General features: G+C 39.7%; 1 protein-coding gene across 1 annotated transcript in view; it reads right to left on the bottom strand.

Moving 5' to 3' along the window:
* The window catches only part of LOC109965336 (calretinin), a 12,166-nt gene extending 2,719 nt beyond the window's left edge, over positions 1 to 9,447 (bottom strand). Inside the window, 7 exon segments of the mRNA XM_020609272.1 lie at positions 88 to 143; positions 749 to 826; positions 1,556 to 1,612; positions 3,004 to 3,084; positions 3,340 to 3,429; positions 3,930 to 4,006; positions 9,271 to 9,447. Coding sequence (XP_020464928.1) covers positions 88 to 143; positions 749 to 826; positions 1,556 to 1,612; positions 3,004 to 3,084; positions 3,340 to 3,429; positions 3,930 to 4,006; positions 9,271 to 9,364 — 533 coding nt within the window. The 5' untranslated portion in view covers positions 9,365 to 9,447.
* Between the last annotated feature and the right edge of the window lie 6,755 nt (positions 9,448 to 16,202).

Raw genomic sequence — 16,202 nt, 5'->3', positions numbered from 1 at the left:
ACACCAAGTAAGTTCCAACTCATCATTTTCATCTCATCATCCTTTGAAAATTATCATTTTAAACTGACTAACTGAAGTTACACTCACCTTGCCATCTCAGAGAGGCCCAGCTTACCGTCTCCATTAAGATCAAACATCCTCAGCTGCACATAAAGAAGATTAACAGGGAATTTATCTGGAATCTGTAAATAAATAGCATCATGTACTGTACATGTGCATGCATATTATACAGCCATTAAAGTGAAATTTAATGCAGCTGTTACTGTGTTCAGCTCACACATGGTTGACTGATGCTGGTGGACAGAAAACCGATGTCTCAGGGTTCTATATGAGGCATATGGTGTCCAGAATATTAAAATTCAAACCTTTAGGGGTGTTGTTTCAGTTGCATTATTTAGCAGCGAGTGTTACTTTCTGAACTGGGCATGAAGGCTTTGATGTTGTGCATAGATGTTAACATTACACAGAAATGGTGAAATTTCACCTTATCTCTTAGACTTTCTGAGAATTTCAAAGCCCAAGAACATGTTTGCAGGTGAAGATAAAGTTTCAGTTATAAACTACAGTATAGTCTTTTTGTAATGCAATTTATTTCAATGAAAAGGAGGTATCATTGTAATGTTAGTACACAATGGATAAATAGAAAAAATATGTTGGATTTTCTGCAATCAATAGCCTGACTTTTGTCTTGCCATCAAACAGTGGAGTTTGAAGAAGTAAAAACATATTCTTGTCAAATGATACTCACAATTGTCTGTGTGTACTCATTGAGCTTCTTGTCATCATAGCTTCTGTTAGCTTTCTTCAGCAGGTCAGACAGGAAGCTCTGAACAGAGAAAAAAACATGATGGTCAATGATAAGATGATATAATGCATGTAATTAGCAGCATGAAAATTAGCTTTAAGCTAATTCTGGTCAAATACATCAAATGGAAACATTTATGTTTAATATTATATACATGGTCTCTTAGAAAAAAGTTATGTTGAAAATAAATGACATCTAAATGATGTCTTTGTACAGAGCTCAGGATGTGAAGTGGAGTATTTATTATTAAAGGTGATATGTGGTATTGTTTTTCACAAGACAGTGAGAATGTTCAGTGGAGTGCATAATGTGCACATGTACATGCAGAGCAGCTTCCTCAGCAGACACGTTACTCGACCAGCCTGACATAGAAACATCACATCATTGTTTACAATCATTACTACACAGTCATTCGGACAGTGTGCGTATATTTACTGTTTTATCTGTGGTTTTCAAATTATACATCCACACGTTATGAAAAAAAAAGCAGACATACGTGAATAATATGTACATACTGTAAGTATATATTTTTTAAAAACATATTAGACATCAGTGTCTTCATACAAATTACTCACTATAATTATTCTGACTGGTGGCTTTTTTATATATCTAAGGCAGAAACTAAGTGTCATGGCTCAGAGTGAAGAACAGTAAGTGTTCATGTTTCTGCAGTTTTGTCAGGGCAGCAGTGAATGAATCAGTTTTAATTTGATTTTTTTTTGGTCAGAGTTTGGCCATATTGTGTTTTACCTTCAGTTCATTTGACTCAATGTATCCACTCCGGTCAGTGTCATACTTCCGCCAGGCCTGTAGAAGAAGAGTGACAATGTTGTAGTAGCTTTCATAAAACGTGTAGTAAGTGAAAAATACACATTTAATTGGCAGAAAACAATGACAATAAAATGAAATGACAGTGGTACAAGGGTGTCATCTGAAACTGTGTAAATAATTTGTCAAAGCCCTTATAAAAAGATGAACACCTAACCCCTCCAGTGCTGCTTGCCTTTCCCCTGCAGAAAGCTGTGGTCCATTCATAATGTATGGCTGTCTGAGAATAGCTACGGCACACAGAGCAGCCTGAACGACACACCACTGAAAGCCCAGCCACGTGTGAGTACGTGCAAGTCATTTTCAATCACAAAGGCAACAGATGTCTGATGCCTCACTAGTTTCTCTCTAATTATTTCAACACATGCAACTGAAGCAGAGAGGTTGTATAATTGTGCTTCTAACAACAGCAAAGGTTAGAATCTTACAATGCTAATTTATGTATAGTATGAACTTTAATTTACTGTAGGTTCATTAAGAGAATTTACATCAATGATTTATGAATACACCTTTAAATGTCAACACAATGCTGTTTTCAGTACAATGTACAGCACTTTGTAAGCGTTTAAGTCCTAGACAGAGCATCCAGGCTTTAAATGAACATTTTATACCCTTACTAAACTGTTTCCACATGACACATGCATTTTAACTTGACAAGGAAACAAAAGGAATCATGGGGCAGCTGAACATGTGTCCCACCAGCAGTGGTGGAAAAAGTGCTCAGATCCTTTACTTAAGTAAAAGTAGCAATACAAAAGTGTAAAAATACTCTGTTACAAGTAAAAGTCCTGCATTCAAAATGTTGAATTAGGTAAAAGTACAAAAGTATTAGCATCAAAACATACTTAAAGTACTAAAAGTAAAAGTACTCATTATGCAGAACAGAACATTTCACATTTCTGTATGTCATATTGTTGTATTATAATTGGTGATGCATTACTGTGTACATCACATTTAATGTTGAGGCCGGTAAAGGGAAGGGCTTGTTTTAACTTGCTTATACTGTATGCATCTAATTTGAATTACGCTTGTGAATTTTCATCACAGAACAACTAGATCTTATATATATATATGTAGTGTATGTTTGTATTAATCTGGTTCTGAAAAGTATCTAGTAACTAAACTTATAATAAATGTGCTGAAATTTCACAGCCCAGTGAAGATTACTAGTTTGTCACTGAACAACTGTCCCTCCAAAACATATAGTACAAGTCAAATCCAAATTCTTTCCAATCACTAAATTGAGTCATCATAAGTGAGTGTGAGAGTCTGACAGAGCAGTGCTAATATACCGTATAATGAGCATTCACTGCATGTCATGAGGCATAAATAAAATAAAAAAATACACAGATGAATATATAGAAGCTTACGGCCATGAATTCAGAACTGGATTGCACAAATTCTCTGAAACAGAGCAGGAAGTTTTCCTCTGCAGGCAGAATCTGAGCCAGCTGAAAGATAAAGACACTAATATTCATTGTTTTTTATTCAAATTTGAATCTATAAATACAGGAAACATTAGAAATATAAGCTTTATTTTAACAGTTGCTATGTTTTTAAGACAATCTTTTGATAATGTTGACTTTATCAGTGAAGATACAGACAAGAGCAGAGGCTGGAGCTGACCCGCTGGTGTATATTAACAACTGGACCACTATACGTTACTATATGCCTCAGAGAGACTTGTATTTTATTTATTCTCTCACCTCTGACAGCTCTATTCTCCCATCAGCATTCTTGTCAAAATTGGCCATGAACTCCTTCATGTTTTCTTTGAACCCAGCATGTGAAGGATCCTGCAGTCACAGATCAAACCGACATAGGATAATGCAGGCTTTGATTTACATATACAGAATATATTCAACATTGTTTGTAATGTTGACTAATCCAGCCCTGTCTCCTACAAATTACATTTACATACATCTAATGCAACAGCAACCTGAGTTTTGTATGAAATGCAAGGCCACGTTTCATATTAACACCACGAGGAAACTCTATCCTATATTTATATCTATTAGCAACATTCACAGACAACATATTTCAGTTGCTTATATTTAGGACTTTATGGTACTTTGCTAAAATAAAGGAAAGTTGGCTTTTTACACCTGGCTTTCAGTACACAAATAGTCTACGTTCTACATTTGAGAAAATGCTATCAGTGGACATCCAGTGTTCAGGCAGCACTTATTTGTTCCCATCAAAAATTAAGTGGTAAACAGTTCTGCAGCATACAAATGTACCGGTGAAAGTTTAACACAATGTGACATTCTATTCACTCATGATGTGCTGCACTCACCACGCCTGCTCCTCGTCTTGCAGTCTCCAGCTCTTTGAAGAAGTCCTCCAGCTCCGTTCCCTCGATGTAACCGTTTCCTGTGGAGGAGCGCCAGAGGAACTAAATTAGTCTGGTACAAATGATGTAATTAAAGTTTTAATACCCCTGAAGCTTTGTTGACTGTTCAAGAGTCTGATTAAAGACTAGGATGCTGATCGAAGATCAAAAGTTGCTGGGGGGTTTTAAATTTTGGACCAGTCACCAAAACCCAAGTACAAGTCCAGCCTCAAGTCCTCTGTGACTGAATCCAAGTTATCAGTTTTTTACAGTTCTGACTCATCGATGTCCATGTCCTCAGTGAAGTCTGGGAAATATCATGTTATCTCTACACAACTAAAAACTCACTTTGATGAAGTGAAGGCATGGCACAAAACAACAAGCCTGGGTCTACAGATTATCCTGCATTCATGCCAAATTGACATTTATCTGTGGCAGACACTCTGGAAATTCAGTGATGGGCTGCGGCAGGCAAAAACCACAGACTACAAGAGTCCAGTGCAGCTGGAGCGTAACCAGTATAATGAGTGACTTCTTGCCTAAGAGGATGAAAGTGGGCAGCCAGATTGATGCTTACTGGAGCATTCTGTCTTTGTGTCTGGATTTGTACTGCTTATGACAGTCACATGGCTGGAGATAACTTAACGCAATAATTTACTCCACTGGTTTGCCTACAAGTCATGGGAGAACATACAGGACACTCATTGCTCTCTTTTTGATCATAAGAATGAGTCTCCTCTGTCTACAGTCCAAGCAAGGGATTGAGGGCTTATGACTTTTATCATACAAAATATATGTTTCTAAATTGTTTTCAATTCAGATCAAAACATAAAGTACAGCATAAAGTGCAGATTCACCCAGCTCCACTCTTCATCTCTTAACCTCTGATCCTCTCATCTCCTTTCCCTTCCGATCATTCTCTCTCTGACTTCCCCTCTTCCTCCCATCTCCTCATATAGTCTCATGTATTTGATCCATGTCACCATCTGTGCTTTGGAGCACAAAGCTCTGGGCATAGAAACAAAGCAATACAACAAGACATCACATAAACTCTTATCCATCTTCAGTTTTATTTTACTTTATCATTCAGATATTAATTGCTAAGTATTATCTTACCAACAGTTAGCATCCAAATTATAAGTGGATCGCCCCTTTTAGTCAATCAAATCAAATTCTCTATTGAACTCTATCTGAAAAAACTGTGAAATCAGCAAGAAATTCCATCAATGAAATGCTCATACATGGTATGAATAGTTCCATCCATAATCTATACCACTTATTCCTGAATAGGGTCACAGGGGACTGGAGCCAATCCCAGCTGACATTGGGCAAGAGGCAGGGTCCACCCTGGACAGGTCGCCAGTCTATCACAGGACTGACATGTAGACAAACAACCACACACACTCCTACGGGCAACTTAGAGTCACCAATCAACATGTCTTTGGACTGTAGGATCTGGAGAGAACCCATGCAGGCACAGGAAGAACATGCAAACTGCACACAGAAAGGCCCCATGTCGGCCGGGGCTGGAACCTGGAATCTTCTTGTTGTGGGACAACAGCACTAACCACTGTGCTGGTATGAATAGTTAAGCTAATAAGTGATCCTGCTAATTTTTATTTTTTAAGGGAGACCTAGCCAAGCCAGCAGTCAATTAGTACACAGTGTACACCTGAGGCTGATGGGACGGTTATTGGTTTTCGTTTGTTCTCTTGAGGACATGAATGTGTGTGCCTTTCCTTGTCAGTCTACCCAGTACTATCAATGGTGGAGTGGAGGAGGGGAGGGTCGGTTCACTTAAACTTATCAAACAAAACTTTTAAAGAAATATTTTTATTTTTCTCCACTGTGACCGCCGAGGGGCTCAGTAACACTCACTCAGTGTTACTGAAAGCAACAATTATGTTAGTCAGTGCTGCATCCTCCATGCTTGGCTGACTCTTTGCAGCTGGGTCTGCACAGTGGGGTTTAGTCAGATCCAATGTGACAAAAAATGTGATCAAGTGTGACAAAATGCATGCAAGCAGAGGAATGTGCACAACGTATTGGGTATAATGGTGTCAGCACAGAGGTGGGGAGCACTGCAGAGTAGGACCTGCACTCAGCTAAAGCAAATAGTGTGTAATTCAGTTCAACTCAATTTGTATAGCAACAAATCACAACAAAAATCATACTGAGGCATCAAGGCCAACTGCCTCGACCATTTATGGATCTGAATGTGTTTTTATTGTCCTTCAAGAAAATGGAAATGCCAAAATGAGGGAAGTTATTTTTGATGCCCATTTTCTACTCGTGTACCTACAGTGCAGGTAATGGGACATACAACGTACATCCTGACTGACTTTCATTTGCTAGCTTGTACAGTTACAGTATGGTCTCCTATGATTTCTAATTTGAACAAAATCTTATTCCCTGCAAAGGTTTGAATCAACCAAAGCTTAAATGAATTGCCTAAATGACAAATGATGTGCTCCGTTTACTCTAGTGCGTTTTGCTGTTACATAATTGACTGATGTACTACACAACTGAAACATGAGATAGGCAATACAGAGTCTCTCATTTGGGAAAGAAAACAAACGATGCAGTATGATTCCGTTCAAGTCCCATGGCTTGTGATAAAGCCCACATAAGTAACCATGTTCTCAGTTCGCTGGGGCTCGCTGTCAGTTTGGTTGCAATACAAATCTCAGCTGCCACATGAAGCGCACCACTGCACAGTGAGCAGATGCAGCCCTGTCCCTCTTAAGAGTATTTTCAAACAGTAATCAGCTCAGATTGTGCAACAGTACCTCAAAAACAGTCCATCTTTCTACCCTAATGATGGAAAACAACAAAAAAGATGATGCCCAAGACTCACTTCCAAAAGCTGACCGAATATTTCCACTATCCACATGTTTCTACGTTCTGTAATATCACTCTTCAGTTGGATGAGCTGCTCACTTGAATTTATTTGTATGGTCAAGAGGAAAAGGTGTTTTGTTCTTCAAATACAAACTTGTTCTGTCTTAGTTTTTACTGCAGTCCATACAAAGTAGTCACAGCCAGAAACCTGTTGCCGTGACATTATCTTTGCCAGCATCTGTCAGCAACATATCCCCTGAAAACAAATGTTTACGTTGAATGAGATTATGTCTACGATAGTTTGTTCTGTCTGAACAACAGTTAAATCTCCAAAAATATTCAACCGATTAAGAGACTAATCATTTTAGCTCTAATTGTTGTGTATTTAACTACTTAACTGTAAAGATTCTAGTCTTTGAACCCAGATGCAGACGATGGCTAAGGAGGTTACAGTGAAATGGAAATAATGATTTAATGATAAACAGATTAATGATATGGTGACTGTAATGACTGGTAACAAAAACACAATCCTTACTGGCAAAGATGTAGAGACATGAACAGATGGTGATGCAGGCAAGAAAAACATACACACAAATAAACTCAGGCAAATAGTAGGACATAAAATTAATTTTAAAACAACAACTCAGGATCAGTAACTTCAGATGAGCTTTGGTAAGTGTATGAACAGGTCATGGCTTCACAGGTACCTTCAGGTTATGAAGACTTTGGATGGAGGTAAGAATACTGTAAGTCAGAAATATTACAAATAACTCCAGGCCAGCAGAACTCAGGGTCATCTACAAGAAACTTCAGATAAGACATAAATCAGTCACTTTACAGGTGTCATGGCAGCACCAAACAGACAGGAAGCAGGCTACTGACCAGACTGTGGGGAAGCAGAGGTCATACTCTGAGAGCCAGGTGGAGGCAGGGAATGGGCAAAAGTGAAGTTCATAGTAAAGCAGGTCAGTAACTAGTAGAGTATAAAGAAGCAGAGCACGGCAAGTTAATCTGGCTGGAGTGACAAATAGAAGGGGGTGGTACGAGGAAAAACCGGTGAGGAACAAATGTTGACTGGGGACTTAAATACTGAATCACTTAATTAGGCTGACAGGAAACAGCTGCATGCATGAGGGCCAAATTGGAAGCAGAAATGGACCAAAATAAACAGACTTACATATATATAGGTTTTCTACACACTTAAGTGGGTTAAGATATAGCCCCTTCACACACACCAGTGGCCATTGGGAGCACCTGGGGTACAGTGTCTTGCCCAAGGACACTTTGACATGTGAACTGCAGAAGCTGGGGATCAGCCCTCCAGTTATGAGACAACGTGCTCTGCCTGCTCCTGAACCACAGCCACCCCAGAGTAAAGGTTCCTCACAGGAAGTGCCACAGATCATGACACCTGATTGCGTTAAAAATATAGGTCCAGCTCCACCAGAACCCATTACGTCACTAACTGGCTGCTCAAATATGTTAATGTGTCAGTAACAATCATCCATAACCAGGCCTACCTGCATAATGCTTTTACTTTCTATACTTAAATAGTTACATACTTTTACTGCAGTAAAATATTGACTATGTGGCATTGCTAGTTGTAAAACATCTGGCACCACTGCCTATGTGCTGTTACCAGCACACACACACATATGCTTGTCTCACTATAGTTCTGAGGACACTCACTGACAATCACAACTAACCACAGACCCTTACCCTGAAAGGCCAGGATGGGCCAAAATGTCCTCACAATGATGGTTTATAACTAAAATGTGTCCACACAACTACAGATAGACATGTACACTCACATACACATCCCTCCAGTTTAAGCTTTCAAAATGAGGAGCTCCTTCCAGTAAACTCCCAAAACACTGGCATCCTCTCCTCCTTCATCTTTTCACACTCTCTCCCCGCCTCTCTCTCTCTCTCTCTCATCCTGTCATCTTTGCTTCCCCCCTTTCACGCTCTCATTCCTTTCATTTTTCATCCTCCCTCCTCTCTCACTTATCTTTCCTCTCTCTTTACCCCCTTTTCCAGCCTCCTCCCTATAACTAGAGTCTTATTAAATTTCTCTCAGCACTGTGGAAGCTCTGACACATTTGTAGCAAATCATAACATAATGATGTTATAGGACCTAAGTAAAAGCATTCAACTCTAACTAATGAACAGTTTTACTACGAAGTATTTTAGAAGTAAAAATTCAAAACTGAAATCAAACTGACAGCTGGTATTTGATTCAGATGAACTCGTTTTTTTAGCATTTAGTAATACACTATAGCTACTGTAACATCTGCATCGGTGCTAAGCGCTTCAGTGGAAGAAGAAGATGCACATGGTAACAAAACTGTTGTAATACAGTGAATCATTTTTGTTCCACAAGTCAAAATTTAGCTTCTATTAAACACTAATGATTGAACTATTTGTCCCGTTCCTATCAGGCTGGTGGACACTGCGCACTGACCGTCTGCGTCAAAATGTTTCCAGATGTCCAGGAACTGCGATGCGGTGAGCTCAGCCAGGTGGAGATGGGGCAGCTGCCGCGCTTCAGTCGCCATCTCTGCTGTTTCTCCCTCTTTTAAGCCAAGTGTAATAGTTGGAGGTAAACTTTTCCCGGTGTAGAGCTCCTTCGTACTGTGAGCAGCTCCTCCTCAGTTGGGGCATTTAAACCCCCCGCGGCGTCCGCGCTTCACCTACCCGCCACACGAGGGCGCACACATCGCGATGAGCCTGTTGGGCTATGGAAGGCTCTCCTGGGCTATTACCATTAACTGCTGTCTTAGCTGCTGAATCATTATACATCTTCCACTAATGCTGCTCCCATGAGGAGAAAATTACATCACACAGTTTACAGAGGGGTGCCCTGCTGGCGTTAGTGGCTCTTAATCTATGTTAAACCTGTCTCTTCCAGTCCTGCATGAATTATACAAATAAAGCCTAATAAACTAATATATATGACATCATCTCAGTAGGAGGAGCACAAAACAGTAAATGTGCACATCATGCTCCAGTAAATGACACATTTCTCCAAACCACTTCTTCACTGTCAGCTGTCTGATTCTACTTATCAGATGTCACTTACAGTTGGGACCACAGCCTCCCTCCATTCCTCACTTTTACTTTTATCTCTTCCATCACACAACCTGTCACACCCTTCATTCTTCTTTATGGCCTGTGGAGGTCAGAGGGACACTCAGCCTCCTTAGTCAGTCAAACACACACTTACTATAAATCCAAGCAGCAGAAGTGATGCTGTTGCATGGGCACTAAATCACTGGCACGTCTTTGTTTGTACTTCAAGATTAACTGTACGCTCTTTTTTCCATCTTCCCTAGCAGGGGGGAATGCAGAAGAAGAATACACTTTATCTCCTTCCTGCAGAGCTGTGTGGTGCTGATCAGAGAGAAATGGAAGAAAAAAGTGTTTGCATACAAGTGTGTGTGTATTCTTGAAAGCAGGATATCTCCATATAACTACTGTATGAGTATGTGTAAAAGACAGAAAGGGAGGAAGGGCAAGTAGACAGAGACTGTATGAATAATAATTAGAGAATTTATAAGATTTGTTGCAGAGCTCTGAGTGTTCGCTCTCAAAAATGTTGGAGGTAAAGCGATGGAATGAATAATGCAGAAGTGGGTGACATTGAAAAGAACAACTGTGGATAAGGGACAAACATGTTAATGAACCTCTGACTACCTTTCAAAGTGTCATGTTAGTGTGGACATGTGTTTACCACTCACACACAAAGACAAATATGTGCAGTCTTGTTAATGCTGTATTGTGTGAAATTTAGATAAAATGGCTTAATGTTTGCACTCACAGGCACTTCTTTAGTTACACCTGTACAACTGTATGCACTTCAAAGCAACACTTCCACCATAATATCTGTGTTTCTGAAGCTCAAAATGTTTCAGTTTTAGATGAAATTGTCATAAATGTATAAATTCAATCATATGTTTATTACTGAGGTCATATTTAAAGGTGGTGTTGTATTAGACAACATTATATTCAGAGGTGTCGCTATATTTTTGTCCTCCAATATCCATTGACATTGCTTAGCTAAGATCAGCTGAACTTTGACCCTGTTGACTGTGTTTGCAGAGCTGCAGATTTGGTTTGGTTTACTGGCAAATGCGGATTACATAGCTGTGTTGTGCTGCAGATGACCTTTCTGCAGAACGAAAAGTTTAAGCACCCCTACACAACTGAGCACACTGGGCACAATATCTTTTTTCTTTAAATGAAAGATCTAAGGAGACAAACAACTAAGGCAGAATAAATTCAGAATAAGGTGGCTACTGATGTAGCTGAATGGGGTAAACAGGAGTTGTAGTGAGCTGTCCACTGGCAGGGAGGGGCCAGGAGGGAAAGACAATTTGTCTCTGGAGGCAGGTAGTGCTGGCTGCAGGACATGTCTGGTGAATTTGGTGAGAAAGGAATATAAAGACACGGGCAGTTTAATAAAGGACACAGATAAAATATTCTAAAAGATCACAGGGGATAAGATATCTGAGCGTGTAATGTTAATTTTTACCTGTGTTCATTGAATAAATTAGCACTGTTTTGAAGTTACTTGGACTGCTTCGTCTCTCAGAGTTAGCGTGGTAAAAAGAATCGAATGCAACATTGGCACTAACCACAGTTCACCTGAGGCCGATGGGAAAGTCATTGGTTTTACAGGAATATGATCATAAATATTTTGGACAGTTTAATAGCTCTGACACGGTGATGGTGCTAGATAAAAAATTCCTGGGATCATTAGAAATTTATGCATATTAATCTCTACACTACACTAAATTTCATGACAGTGGATATTTCACCCAAAAACCACAAATGTCAAGCTCCTGGTGACAGATGAAAAGTCAGGAGATCATTCTTGTTCTCGGAACAATTAATGTGCAAACCTTTAGGACAGTCCAGCCAACAGTTGTTTAGATATATTGTATTCACAGATATTTTATGCTGGAATTATACCCACACCTGGTACCCACCACACATCATCATCATCAAAGGAGAATCTCCAGACCCCAACTTTCCCTTCTTCACTATCCTATCAAAACTTCCAACAAACTTTAGTCTTACATCTGTAGCTTCTCATCATCCTTTCAATGAGACAGCAGCTGAAATGATAACTTACAGTAAAGTCCTTCTCACTGATTCAATGACACTGAGACAACTGCATAATTACACACACAGAGGAACAATAAATGTCAAGTACATATATTGTTGTTAGGAATAAATATCACAGTGTGGGATTATTTGTGTGGAAGTGTGCGTGTTGATTAAATTAGGCTTTCTGGGTTTGATTGCCAGAGACATTTGCTCAGGCATTAACATGGTTGAGCAGCAGTCAGAGTGGGAGTGTCGGATCTGTGTAAATTACAGTGACAGGGTGTCTCATTGCAGTAATCAGCCATTTTTATCAGCTGCACAATGTGGACTATTGTGTCATCATTAGAAAGTGTTGGAGTTGCCACAGGCTGGAAAACATGCTGAAAACAGATAAAGCAGAAAGCAATTTTCAGTGTATCTGTGTAGATCTGCAGAACACTGGAACAGATAAACACCTTACAGTGGTGTTCACTGCATGTCATTTGTACAGGCAACAAATATGAAGTGAATCACATACAGTAACAGCAGCTCACCACCATCACACTGTGGCCTCCTGCTGAGATAGCTGAACTCACACAGTGTAACACAAACATCGCCATATGGCATTTCGCATATGAGGCAGGTGTTGAGCTTGCCAGTTTCACATGATAAAACTCTGTTTTTGAGTTTGTTGAATGCTTAGGAGAAGAAAAGCATCTCCCTGTATGCAGGCAGGGTGATGCATTCCCCCTGGGAACAATCAAAACACCACACATCCCAAGAGCACATTTCTCAGTTGCAAAAACAACTCCACCATGAGTAATACTGGCACCTGAGACAAGAAGCGATTATTTGTCCTCATGATGCAATGATTAACTCTGTAGTAAGGCTGAGGTAATGACTTCATGGATCTACAAAAAGTAATAAGAATGCTATTGCTGAATAACAAGAATTTAAAGTCAACAAAGACAGTGCTGTGAGCAGAGAGTTGTTTCAGTAAGATTGGGAAAAAACATTTTCACACACACACATTCAAAGAAATACACTTATTTACTTTCTTGCAGAGAGTTAGATCAATACCACTCTCATTTTTGTATGGTAAATATGAGGCTATGGCCAGCAGCCAATTAGCTTAGCTTAGCCTAAAGATCAACACAGCTACCCTGACTCTGTACTGAGAAGTACACATCCACTAAAATGTTTGAGGGGGCACAAATCACATTTCAAGCACTACTTAGTTTGTAACTCAGCATTTGAGAGAGTGTAGGCACATATTTGTAAGTGCAGAATCAGATTTGAGACTGATCACAGCCATGCATGTGCCTGTTTGGGTCTGCACTCTCAGATGTCAGCACTGGGTTTTGTGTGAAAGTCTGTCTGCACGCTCTCAAATTGTGACTTGCAAACTGAATAGCATTCAAAACATGTTTTGTGTGCTTTCAAAACCTTTGGCAGAGATGTGCTTCCATACTGGTAGGTGTATTTGTTTACCTTGGTATGGAATCAGACTAGCTCTTTTCCTCTGTGATGATATTTAGGCTAAGTTAAGCTAACTGGCTACTGGCCGTAACTTCATATTTACCATACATATAAGAGAGGTATCAATTTAACTCTTTGCAAGAAAATGAATAAGCATAATTTTTTGAATGTGTTAACAGGGATGTACTTCCTTCAGCTTAGCCAAAAAAACTGACAATGAGGAAAACAACGAGTCTGGCTCTGTACTGAGTTAATGAAATCCACCTACCAGCACATGTAAAGCTTGAGGGTGCACTAATCACATTTCGAGCTGGTTTTGTGTGAAACTTGGCACCAAAATCTTTGAATGTGCACAAAACAAGTTTTAAGCACTATTCAGTTTACAAATCAGAATCTGAGAGTGTGAAGGCACTGATTTGTAAAAGCAGATTCGGATCTGAGAGCGTAACAGATAATTTGAGCAAGCAATAGGGATACTCCCTCGCCCTCAGATCTGATTCTGCTCAGACAAATCAGTGTCTATGTGCTCTCAAATTCTGAACTGAGTAGTGCTAGAAACATGGTTTGTGCACCCTCAAGCATTTTGGTTGGATATACTTCCATATCATGTCATTCATTTTTTTAATCTATGGGAAAACTGTTTAAGACCAGGAGGTCAGCCCTATGATGAATCATTGTTTCTTGACAGGTCACCATAAACAAATGCACTGAAGCGCAAGAAGCACTCCCACATGTATATACAGTACAAAAGTGCAGTATAAAATACACGAGCAATCATATCCTGACATTGGTGTGTACTGTGAGTGAATGTGTGTGCACATATTGAATACCAACAGTAAGGGCCCTGGGAACTGATTTGTGCTCTCTGCCCCCACCTCTGTCCAGGCGATCTCTTTTACTGAGTCAATTCAATTCAGTGAGTGACCAGAAGTCTATTGACATTTATTCAACAAAGTGCGAGAGACAATGACATAGACGGGGAGAGAGAGAGAGAGTCACCGATGCCTAGTAAATAACACTGCCAAAGAGCTAATCTATCAGCCATTGACTATGATTGTTCAAACCTACTGGTGCTCAGTGAAATCAGTCCCTGTGATTCCAAATGTTGAAATGAATTAATTAAAGTGAATTAAAGCCAATGCAGGCCATGTGTGGCCTAATCTAGTTGCCAAACAGAGGAAAAACATATGTGACCCAGCAAAGATGCAGCAGCTTCATACACTGTTTTGGCAGCTGGATATTTAAAGCTTTGGCTCCATCGCGTTTTGAACAAAAAATGACAAAATGAGCTCAGAGTGCAAGCTGCTGGCTCGGAATAGAGGCCAGGCAGCTTTAGCCACCAGATTAATATTTCAGATTTTAAACACCCCCACCCTTACAGAGAAATATGCAGACTCACATGCACTGTCAGTAGAAAGTAAGTGATGTACTTGTCAAAGACCTCAAAGGAAACATTTATTCTTTCAGTTGGCCATCACCTTCCTTATATGTGGCTTAATCTAAGTTACTGCCTAGTGTGCATGTTTTCATAGAAATAAAAGACAAAGATTGTATAAAATACATTTATATTATTGTGACCCAAAAGATTTTGTGACCTTATTAGGAAAGGGGGTTTTCAGCCTTTTGTAATTTAAGGCCTATGTTTCATTGTTAAAATATTTCTGAGGACCACCTTGTCACATACAGTAAATGAGGGAAAAAAACATAAAATACAACACAAAATAAATAATCTTGGCTGTAAATATATGTTATGCCACTGTCAGCTGTAATGACCAATATAAATACTCTGCTTACACTCTGTGAGACACTTGGGCTTTCTTCTGGGAAATAATGGGATCAAGTCGTGGCAAAATGAGTGAGAGGCTGACATGCAGAGTGTAGCCTGCTTTCAGTTTGTTCCTTACCTTTGATTTTGTTACAGTCACAATGGAAAACCCTGACTCACATAAATAGGTTGTGGTGAAAGGCAACAGAAATACAATTTCCCGTTGCAACAGAGAGGAATATTGACTGGCAGCCAGTATCCAGAATGAAGCAAGGTCAGCTTGTGCGTGCTGAAGCTTCAGGCTGCTGTTTGCTGATAGCGCCATCAGTTCATTTGCCAACACAGTGGACAGAGCCATGGATTCTGAAGCAGGCTCCACAGAGGAAGGCTCTAAAACTCAGTCTTGGTGAACATAATAATGCCAGCCACCTTCTGGGATTACTATGGAAGGCTGTGCAAGAGGTTTGTGTATATCAGAGCTACAATTAAAAACACCTGACTCACCAAGAATCACACCTTTAGATACCTAATTGATGAAGGCATTAAACTGACATAAAGCACATGTATGACAGAGGTTTTTAGTCCCGGTTCATGACTTAATTTCCTGCTGGTTGCTCTCTGCACAGAGAGAGCTGTGGAAGGGTAGAAGAGTCAAACTCATTAGTATAAAAACCCAAAGACCATTGTGCTTTGGCAATAAACTGGAGACAATCCAAAGTGATTTACACACTCAAGCCTTAAAGCAGTCATTAGGACGGAAACTAAACTGCAATACTTCCATGATTGATATTCTGATTCTGGCCAGTTATTAGAGGTTAATGGGTGACCGCTGTCATTTATGAATGAAAACCGCCTGCCATGTAGAAACATTTATCATTCAGAATTCCACTATTCTCCTCTGGTAACTGTACTGAAAAGCTTAGAAGGCTTTGCTTTGGCAGTAAATTTTAAAAGCATTCAGCCAACACTGTAACTTCACAAGCTGCTCTCCGGGGCTGTTAACACAAATTAAAATGTTTTCTCATATTTGTTCACATGCTTGTATATACCGGAAAAGTATT

The sequence above is a fragment of the Monopterus albus genome, unplaced genomic scaffold, assembly GCF_001952655.1.
Source record: "Monopterus albus unplaced genomic scaffold, M_albus_1.0 scaffold4.1, whole genome shotgun sequence".
In the NCBI taxonomy this organism is placed as follows: domain Eukaryota; kingdom Metazoa; phylum Chordata; class Actinopteri; order Synbranchiformes; family Synbranchidae; genus Monopterus; species Monopterus albus.
The sequence above is the reverse complement of the archived record's forward strand: the minus strand, read 5'-3'. Positions and strand labels throughout refer to the sequence as shown.